Source organism: Tupaia chinensis, unplaced genomic scaffold (genome assembly GCF_000334495.1).
Source record: "Tupaia chinensis unplaced genomic scaffold, TupChi_1.0 Scaffold000097_1, whole genome shotgun sequence".
In the NCBI taxonomy this organism is placed as follows: Eukaryota; Metazoa; Chordata; class Mammalia; order Scandentia; family Tupaiidae; genus Tupaia; species Tupaia belangeri.
The window spans coordinates 8,612,251-8,623,146 of record NW_006159559.1 but is presented as its reverse complement, the minus strand read 5'-3'; the positions used below and the strand labels follow the sequence as shown (position 1 = coordinate 8,623,146).

General features: G+C 43.2%; 1 protein-coding gene across 8 annotated transcripts in view; it reads left to right on the top strand.

The window, feature by feature from the left end:
* Positions 1-1,621: 1,621 nt before the first annotated feature.
* SNX14 (sorting nexin 14) overlaps positions 1,622-10,896 on the top strand; it is a 111,064-nt gene continuing 101,789 nt past the window's right edge. For 3 of the 8 annotated variants that reach the window (XM_006143375.3, XM_027769908.1, XM_006143377.3), the window contains exon 1: positions 1,625-3,349. In XM_006143375.3, the coding sequence (XP_006143437.1) occupies positions 3,210-3,349 (140 nt within the window). In that variant the 5' untranslated portion in view covers positions 1,625-3,209. Of the gene's footprint in view, positions 3,350-10,896 lie in introns of all 8 variants that reach the window. The other 5 variants (XM_014585880.2, XM_006143378.3, XM_006143374.3 and 2 more) reach the window with 5 other exon arrangements.

The following is a 10,896-nucleotide window of genomic DNA, read 5'->3' as shown; positions in this document are numbered from 1 at the left end:
AAAGAAGGTATCTGTTTTACAGAGTTGAGGATGCAGGGGCTGAGAACAAGAAAACCTTACTCAATGACCTGCTTGTAGTAGGTGCAGCTGGTTTTAGAACCAGGCTTGAGTGTAGCTATCCTATATCCTCTAAGAAGGTCAAAACTTAATTCAAGGTGGGAACCAGCAGTTAGCATAATGGCTGTGTCGCTGGACTCCCACGTAGTCAACCGCGGTTTGTGTCCCGGACCCGGTGACTTAAAACTCACGCCGGGCGCGTGTGCGTGCATGCCCACGATCCCGAGAGGAGAATGGAGGAGAAGGGAGTGCGGCGTGACCATCCCCCCGGGGGGGTGATTTCTCGCTTTCTGTCTCTGTGTCTCTCTCTGTCTGTCTGGCAAGCACACGCGCCCTACAGTGAAAATCTCTCCAAAAAATAAAAAAATAAAATAAAATTAAAAAAAACTTAATTCAAGGTTAGAAATAAAATTTCAGGCTCTGTAAGTGTTACAGTGGGTACCAAGATTAAAGAGAACATGTAATGAAATAAAAATTATTTTATTTCCTTAGGTCTTTAACAACAGAAATTTATTTTTCTTTCTTTAGGTGTGGATTTAGAGGATATATATTTTAAATTAAGATTTAATTTTATTATTATTTTAATTTGGCCATAGAAAGAAAGAAAGCAAGCTGCTAGTTCTGGGACTCAAACTGCAGCCACCCATGTGGGAGTCCAGTGCCTTAACCACCACACTACCTGCAGGCCCCTTTAGAGACTGTTCTTATGGCAAAGCCTTTGTCCTTTTCTGACTATAAGAACGATATGGTAATCAAATTGTCGTCTAGTTAGCTCATTCCGCTTGTCTCTGCTAAGCAAATCATAGGAAAACTCTTTCAGTTGGTAGTTGTAAAGCTGTCTAATTAGAACGGAACTGAGAACTTTTTTTTTTTTTTTCTTTTTTTCGGAGAGGTTTTTGCTATAGGGTGCGTGCACTCGCCAGACAGAGAGAGACACAGAGACAGAAAGTGAGAAATCACCCCCCAGGGGGGATGGTCATGCTGCAATCCCTTCTCCTCCATTCTCCTCTTGGGATCTTGGGCACACACGCACACGCGCCCGGTGTGAGTTTACGCCACCGGGTCCAGAACTTGAACTGCAGTTGACTGCGTGGGAGTCCAGCGACATAGCCATTACGCTAACTGCTAGTCCTGAGAACATTTTGTCTTTAAAGTACACTTGCATTTAGTGAAAAGTTGAGTAGTAATTTCAGATTAAGCTTTTAAAGAAAGATTTTTAAAAATAATTATTTAATTTTATCTTTTTTTTTTTTTTTTTTTAATTTGCTACAGGCCTGCACGTTTATGAGAGAGACAGAGTACTCAAACCATGGTTGGCTCTGTGGGAGTCCAATGCTTTAATCACCACCTCCTGGCCCCTAACAAAAGTTTTCAGCAGAATAAAAAGTAAGAAATAACCTACCAGTTAATAAAGTAACTTAATGGATGTCTGAAGCATTAAAATCATAGTAGCAACATGACACATGTAGATCAATTTAAAATATACTTCAGCATACACCTAGCATGTTCATGTAAACAAATTATAATTTAGAGACATTTAAAAACTGCAAAAGTGAAACACGTCTAATTCAATATGTACCTCAAAATATTGTTAAAAGTGCTCAGCTTTCCAGTGATGTCACACTAGTCTTTCAATGGTTTAATCAAAATTAGACAGCAGAAGTATATTTGTGGTGTTAAATAATATCTAAAGAACATAGACATCTACACTTACATATACTACTATGGAACCGATACAACCATTCTACAAAGAAATTTGACAGTCTGTATCAAGAATGTTAATGTTCTTACCCTTTGAGACTAAGTAATTGCAGTGAAGTTGATCCTAAAGAAATTAGGAATTTGCATCGATTTACAATCAATGATGGTGATATCAATTAACTTAAACAATGGAATAAAGGGTGGTACACTTTGATAAAGGAATAGCGTGTATCATTAAAGAGGATCCATATTTTTGGAATAACATGGGACAATATTCCTGAAACTATATACACCATTTTTCAGTCTTTTCTGTGCCTCTCTGCCCACTTTGGAGGGTAAGATCCGCTGGAAGACAGCATGCGAGCGCTAGCTCTGATGTTAGAACCGCATCAAATCCCAGCGGTTTCGCTAGTTGTACGAGCAAGTTCATCTCTTGCCTCAGTAACCTAGTTGTAAAATGGTTGAACCTAAAGTACCTACTTGATTGGGTGAATTTGTGGAGGTTAGATAAAAGTGCTTCCCTCGCCGCTCAAATACATTTTAGTTGTTACGATAACGTCTTCCTGGTTCTCGGAGTAGTGGAGAATACGAAAATTAGAGTTCAGAAATGTGATGAATTAGGAAAGAGAAAGCCACAGGAGATTCGGTAACGACGATTTGGTTTAATGGGCTAATCTGCCTCTAAACCCTCGGATGTTGATTACGCCCGCCCAGCCGGCGTGAACCGAGCTTCACGTTACCCGCCCCTAAGCTGTCTCGCAGGGGTGGCGGCTCGGAGGGTTGGACTCTATTATTCCAAGAGCTGTTTTACTATCAAGTCCATAGCCCTTAATCTCCCCTCTTTAAAATGATCGTTTAAAAGCATCCTTCCCTGCTCTCCCCACGCTCAACAGGGGTCCCTCCCCTGGAGCTGATAGTTGGGAGGAGGAGGCGGCGTGGCTGAGCGAGTGATCACGTCCCGAAGACTACAGTTCCCAGCGAACTCCGCGAGCTCCCGATGCCCCAGAGGCAGTGCCGGAGGCGGCGGAGGACTCTAGTTTCTGCGGAACACCGCCACAACCTTCTCCCTCTACTCCGCAATATAGGCGGTTACCAAGTGTTGGGGCTTCTCCTCGGTTTCTGAAAAAGGCCGGTTGTTGGTGGAGTCGAACATGCCACAGGAGATCCGCGCGCTGCTCTGTCCTAGGACCAGCAGCCCTACGTGAGGAGGCTCGCGCGGGGTGATGACCGTCACGCCGTGTGGTTTTCCGGCCGGCCCCCGCCAGGCAGAGGCCGCGCACGCGCGACGAGGCCGCGGGGCGGGGTCTGCGGCTCCTGCTGCGGGAGGAGACCTTACGCGGGTCCGCGGCTGTGTAGGTCGGTCGCCGGGCCGGCTGCGCGTGATTGCAGGAGCTTGATGGGGGTCATCTCGACCTCAGCCCGGGAGCGAAGCCTCAGTCACGCCGACGGAGATGGTGCCCTGGGTGCGGACGATGGGGGAGAAGCTGAGGCAGCGGCTGCGGCTGGACGTGGGACGCGAGATCTGCCGCCAGTACCCGCTGTTCTGCTTCCTTCTGCTGTGCCTCAGCGCCGCCTCCCTGCTTCTTAACCGGTAACGCCGCAGCGCGGAGCCAGGCGGGAGGAGGGCGGCTTCCGTCCGAGACTGCAGACGCCTGACCGCGCAGCTTCACGGTGCGGGCCGCCCTGGCCGAGCAGCCGTGGGACTTGGGGCCAGCGGTGAAGCCGCGGGGCTGAGCGAGCTCTGGAGAGAACCTGCCCCGGAGTCGGGCCGGGCGTGGGCGCCCGGAAGTGCGCGGTGCACCGGGCTCAAGGGCTACTTTCTAGACTCCTTTCTGGAGTTTCTGGTCCCAGATTCTTGCCTCATTTTCACCCATTTCTAGAAACGTAGGCCTCTATCATCACGTTTCTATAAAGGTGTGAATCTCTGTCCTACTTAATTTGAGACCATGCAGGGCCGGCCAGTCAGCTGACGGACGAGTCTTCAGGATCTGGTCGCAGCAGCAATTTTAGGCACAATCCCCTCCCCTCAGCGTGTAATCTCTGTTTCTCACAAATACACACAGGCCACACCCCTTGCGGCCGAAGGTTTTTCCCACGTTGTCGTTGGTTGAAACGGTCTTAAAGGTTTGTTGAGACGTCAGAAAGCAGAGTAGAAGTATCCATCTCTACCATCCGTAGAATATTTCTAGGAAAGTCTGATGACGAAAGAAAAAAACACACGCAGAAAATATTTCGAAAAGTTCAAATTGGTAAATTCAGTTGGCTTGTTGAAATTGGAAGGTTCTGCCCTGAAGCACACTCAGGTTTCTTTCATTTGCTATTTCAAGAAATGGTGGTGATAAAGCTTTAGGTAGTAGAGATTTCCTTTAAAATTATTTCCAGATTTGCTTTCAGTGGAAGGAGTTTTGAGACAGTCGTCAGCGACAGCATCTTCATGCCGTGTATTCTGATGTTTTGAACATGAACTGTTTATCTTGAAATAGTTTCTCCCCAGGAATAGCAGCATATAGGAGTGCACGAGGAGTTCGGTTATTTAATTTTGCTCTAGAGAATAATCATTTCCTGTGACTGTTGTAGTTAGGTTTCTTGTTGATTCCAGTTTTTAATACTGGGCTTAAATAGTGGTAGATGTCTACTGAGAACTATGCTTTATGATGGTGAGGTGTTTGATAATGGACAATGGGATAATGACATCCTTAACACAGTGCAAACTGTTTCTTTTTAAAAATAAGTATTTATTTTACTTTATTGTTATTCTTCAATTTGGCCAGAGAGAGAAGGAGAGTAAGAAAGCAAGCCCCAAGGTCCAGGACTCGGAAGGTGGTTGGCCATGTGGAAGTCCAGTGCCTTAACCACCATGCCATCTGCTGACCTGGAAACTAATTTATTTATTTATTTTGATTTTTCCAGTAGGGAATATGCACTCACCAGAAGGATAGAACCACACAAAATGAGAAATCATCCTCCCATGCCCCCTGGGATGATGGCCTTACAACACTCCCTTCCCCTCCATTCTCCTCTAGGGATCTTGGGTGCCCCGCATGTTAGTTTAAGCCATGGAACTCCAACCATGGTCGACTATGTGGGAGTCCAAGGATGTTAACCATTACACAGTCTGCTGTTCTCTGGAAACTAATTTAAGTACTTGCTTTTTGTCATCTCGAAGGTAGTCCAAGCTAGATGAACAGGTTCACTATGAAAGAACTATAAACTTTATGTGGTTATTAAGTTTAGTTCACAGCTTCTTACCCTTCTCCTTTGGAAACTGGGTCAGTTGGGAACCCCAAGGTTGGACAACCATGTAGTAGGAACAGGTTGACCTAGATTTTTATGGTTGCCTACTTATGAAATCATAGCATATAGTGTTGTGTATTGTTAGAAAGTTATAGGATACCAGGGCCAGCAGGTGGCATGGTGGTTAAGGCGCTGGACATTCCCACTTGGCTGACCATGGTTTGAGTCTCAGACCTAATGGCATGTTTTCTCACTTTCCCTCTTTCTCTCTCTGTACCTCTCTCTGGTCAAATTTAAAATGAATGAGTGAATAAATAAAATAATTTTTTTTTTTTTTTTGGAGAGGTTTTCGCTATAGAGCGCGTGCCCTTGCCAGACAGACAGAGAGAGACATAGAGACAGAAAGCGAGAAATCACCCCCCGGGGGGATGGTCACGCCGCAATCCCTTCTCCTCCATTCTCCTCTTGGGATCTTGGGCACACACGCACACGCACCTGGCGTGAGTTCTAAGCCACCGGGTCTGGGACACGAACCGCGGTCGACTACGTGGGAGTCCAGCGACTTAGCCATTTCGCTAACTGTTGGTTCCCAATAAAATAATTCTTGAAAAAAAAAGAGAAAGTTATAGGATACCATCTGATCTATATTCTGTCTGATCTGTACCCTGTATTTGTATTATGCAAAGAAAGACAGAAATACACATAAATGCTATCTCTTGAGTGCTTGAGTTAAAGAGTAAAATTATTTTTGCATACAGCTCTCTACTTTTTTTGATATTTCCCATTTGATCCTGCTGCTATTAGCACAACTGATTTTAAACATCACAGAACTGTCTTGAATAAACAAAGGGCTAGTTACCCTTTTCCAGGAACAATCTTTTGGAAGAGGCAGAATAGTGTATATAGTGTGCTCTAAAGCATATATGTGAATTTTCTCTAAAACTTATGCATGTAGTCATATATATGTGTGTGTGTGTATAGTTTTATTTGTGTCTATATATACACACAGGATGTATGAGGTTGTACACAAAATGTATGGGGTTTTGACACAGGCATTTCACTAGTTAATTTTTAGAAATAATTTTGAAGATATTTCCAGTTTAAAATCTCCACTGGTGAGCCAGTTGGTGCCTCAGTTGTTAAGGCATTGGATCACACATAGCAGACCGCATGGTTGAGTTTGGGACCTGGCAGCTTGAATATCACAGCACGTGCCTAAAATCCCGAAAGGAAAATAGAAGAGATTGTGGCATGGCTATCACCATTAGGGGGTGATTTCTCACTTCCCTCCACCTCTCTCTTTGGCAAGCATAAGCATCCTGGAGCAAACTGAGAAAGCAAACAGAAAAACTCTACTAGCTAGTATAAATTTTTTGAATTATTTCTTTTCTTTTCTTTTTGGAGAGGTTTTTGCTATAGGGCGCATGCGCTTGCCAGGCAGACATAGAGAGACAGAGAGACAGAAAGCGAGAAATCACCCCCCAGGGGGGATGGCCACACCGTAATCCCTTCTCCTCTCGGGATCTTGAGCATGCACGCACACGTGCCCAGCGTGAGTTTAAGTCACCTGGTCTGGGACTCGAACCACGGTCGACTACGTGGGAGTCCAGCAACGTTAGCCATTAACGCTAACTGCCGGTCCTGAATTATTTCTTTTTTAAAATTTATTTTTATTTAACTTTATTGTTATTATTACTATTATTATTATTATTATTTAATTTGACCAGGGAGAGAGAGGGAAAGTGAGAAAGTCAAGCCACCAGGTCCAGGACTTGAACTGTAATTGGCCATGAGGGAGTACAACACCTTAACTACCATGCCACCTGCCAGCCAGTGAATTGTTTATTTCATATTATTATTATTATTATTTTTTGGAGAGGTTTTTTTCGCTATAGGGCACGTGCACTCGCCAGACAGACAGAGAGAGACATAGAGAGAGCGAGAAATCACCCTCCAGGGGGTATGGTCACACCGCAATCCCTTCTCCTCCATTCTCCTCTCGGGATCTTGGGCACGCACGCACGCACGCACACGCGCCCGGCGTGAGTTTTAAGCCACCGGGTCCGGAACACGAACCACGGTCGACTACGTGGGAGTCCAGCAACATAGCCATTACACTAACTGCTGGTTCCCTTATTATTATTTTTTAATGTGCTGTAGGGCACACTTGCTCACCAGAGAGAGAGAGAGAGAGAGAAAGTGAGAAAGCAAGCTGCCAGGTCCAGAACTCAAACAGTAGTTGGCCACGTGGGTATTCAGTGCCTTAACCACCACACCACCTGCTGGCCCCCCATTTTTTTTTTTTATTTGCCACAGGTCAGGTGTACTGTCAGAGAGAAAGAAAGGAAGAGGGGAGGAGAGGGTCAGAGAGAAAGCACCCCCAACATGGAATGGTCACACTGCAAACTCTTCTCCGTTTCTCCCTTTTGGGATTTTAGACTCACATGTGCCCTGTTTTTATTTCAAGCTGCAGGTCTAAGACTTGAATCTTCTGGTTCGCCATGTGTATATCCCCTCATCTCTAAAATGAAGATAATAGTAGTACTTACATTATATGACTATTTTGTTGATTAATTGGCCTGATACCACTTAGAATGGTACTCTGTTCATAAAATGTATTCACATTCAGTTATTGTTTATGTCTCTTTATTACAACACTGTAAGATATACTATAGCCTCAGTGTTTTTGTTTTGTTTTGCTTTAATTGGGATATAACTTACAGCACAGTGGAGAGCACATAATTTAATAGTTCAGTGAATTTTTAAATGTGGCTACCTATGTAAACACCACTTTGGTACAGAAATAAAATATTTCTAGCATTCCAATAGGTTTCTTTGTCATTAACCTTCTCAGTCACCTTATCAGTTTTGCTAATTTTTGGATTTCATGAAAATGGAATCATGTACTCCTCATGTATTTTCTTTCTTTCAACTCTGATTTAGAGTTTACCTATATTTTGTATGTAACCAATTTGTTGTCTTTTGTTATTATGTAGTATTCCATTGGGATTATACCACAGCTTGTTTATCCAGTTTACTATTAAAGGACATTGGGGGGTGGAGGAGATTTGGGTTCTATACAATTTTTGGCTCTTACAAGTAATGCCACTAGGAGTATTCTTTTTTGTGTCTTTTGATAGACAAATGCACTTATTTACTTTGGGTATATGCCCCCAAGTAGAAATGTGGGCATATAGGTAATTTATGTATGCACTTATGTAACTTTAGTAAATACTACTCAACATTTATGCATTTATGTAATTTAAGTAAATACTACCCAACAGGTTTTTTTTTTTTTTTTTTTTTTAAGCTATTATGTTGATTACACTCCCACCAAAAATGTTTGAACATTCTTTTCAGTATTGTCTCTAGGCTTAATTCTTGCTTAGTGGGTATATATTTGGCATTGTGCTTTCTATTTGCAATTTCTTGATGGTTATTATTTTCATTTTACAAATGAGCAAACTGGAAGCTTAGAGTTGTTAAATAACTTGTCCAGACTCATAGATAGTCCCCGCAGAACTGGACTCCAGTGTAAATCATTCTGATTCAGAAGCCCAAGCTTCTAAAAATTAGGCTAAAAAGACATTATTACAAAGGGACCAGCAGTTAGCGTGATAGCTATGTTGCTGGACTCCCACATAGTCTACCGCTGTTCGAGTCCTGGACCTGGTGGCTTGAACCCACACTGGGCGCGTGTGCATGCGTGCCCAAGATCCCGAGAGGAGAATGGAGGAGAAGGGATTGTGGCATGGCCATCCTCCCTGGGGGGTGATTTCTCGCTTTCTGTCTCTCTCTCTCTCTTTCTGGCGAGCGCACACGCCCTATACCAAAAACCTCTCCAAAAAAAGAAAAAAAAAAAGACATTATTACAAACTTTCTAAATAATATTTGAGTGGGGCTAGCTGGTGGCTTGGAAATTAAGGATGCTGGACCCCACGTGACTGACTTTGCCTTGACTGGACTCAAGCCAGGTGTGAGTGTGTGCATGCTCAAAATCCCAGAGGAGAATGGAGAAGAAGGGATTGTGGCGTGGCTCTACCCTCTGGGGGGCGATTTCTCTCTTTCTGATGAACAGGTATGTTCTATATAGCAAAACTAAAATATATATGTATCTATATGTAAAACATGTATATTTATATAAACTGTAAAGAAGTCAGGAGATATATACAAATGTAAAGATGTTTAAAATCATTCATAGGGCTCAGCAGGTGGTGTGGTGGTTAAGGTGGCTGGACTCCCACAAGGCTGACCGTGGTTATAGTCTTGAACCTGGCAGCACTTTCCTTTGCTCTCTGTCTCTCTCTGGTCAAATTCAAATAAATTAAATTAAATTAAATTAAACTAAATAATGACAATGAATAAAATTAAATAAAAATAAAGTATTTGCCCTTGAAAAATAGAAAAGGAAGTCAAAATGTTTAAAAAAAATCATTCATAAACTAGGCCAGCTGATGACATGGTAGTTTAAGGCACTGGATTCCCACATGACAAACGCCACAATTCGAATCCCAGACTTGGCTGCTTGAAAATCAAGCCAGGTGCATGTGCATGTGTTTCCAAAATCCTGAGAGGAGAATGGAGGAGAAGGGATTACAGCAGGCTGTTTCTCCCCCAGGGGGTGATTTCTCACTGTCCTTCTGTCTTTCTGTCTGTGTTCTGCAAATACAAGTATCCTGTGGCAAAAAAAAGAAAAAAAAAATCACTCATATATTTGCCTTTCAGAATTGGCTACTCTCTTTAACATTTTAGCCACTTTTACCTGCAGCTTATAATTTTACTATAAAAGAGACTTTTAAAATATATTTGTGTATATATGTATGCATATATATTTATACTTTAAATCAATTCTTTTATTTTTCACTTATATAAAATTATAATTTTTGGTTTACAAATAATTACTATACATCTTTGTGGGGTACAGTATAGTTTTTCTTTTATTTATTTTTTTGACGTTTTTGCCATAGGACCTGTGTGTTCACTGGAGGGACAGAGTAACAGAGAGAAAGTGAGAAATTACCCCTTGGAGGAATGGTCAGGCTGTAATCCCTACTCCATTTTCCTCTCAGGATTTTGGGCACGTGTGCCGCAACACCTTAACCACCATGTCCCCTGCTGGCCCCTGCAGAGTGATCTTAAGAATTAATGGGAGGGAACCAGCAGTTAGCGTAATGGCTATGTCGCTGGACTCCCACGTAGTCGACCGCGGTTCGCGTCCCGGACCCGGTGGCTTAAAACTCACGCCGGGCGCGTGTGCGTGCGTGCCCAAGATCCCGGGAGGAGAATGGAGGAGAAGGGATTGCGGGCGTGACCATCCCCCCTGGGGGGTGATTTCTCGCTTTCTGTCTATGTCTCTCTCTGTCTGTTGAGCTCACACGCCCTACAGTGAAAATCTCTCCAAAAAAAAAAAAAAAAGAATTAATGGGAAAACTTGGACCAGCTGATGGTGTAATAGTTACGGCACTGGACTCCCTTGTAGTTGGCTGTGGTTCGAGTTCCAGACCCGGCAGCTTAAAACTTATACTGGGCGCACATGAGTGTGTGCCCAAAGTCCTAAGAGGAGAAAAGAGGAGAAGGATTGCTCCATGGACATCGCCCCTGGTAGATAATTTTTCACTTTCTGTCTCTCCAGTGAGTGCACATGCCCTATAGCAAAAATTTCTTTAAAAAAAAAATAAGGGGCAGGGATGGCAGGTGGTGTGGTGGTTAAGTTGCTGGACTCCCACATGGCTAACAAGTCCTGGGGCCTGGTGGCTTGCTTTCTCACTTTCTCTCTCTCTCTCCCCGGTCAAATTAAAATAATAATAAATACAATTAAAAAAAAGAACTAATGGGAAAATCATGATTGATCTATGATTTCTTTTTTTTTTTTTTTTTGGAGTGGTTTTTGCTATAGGTCGTTTT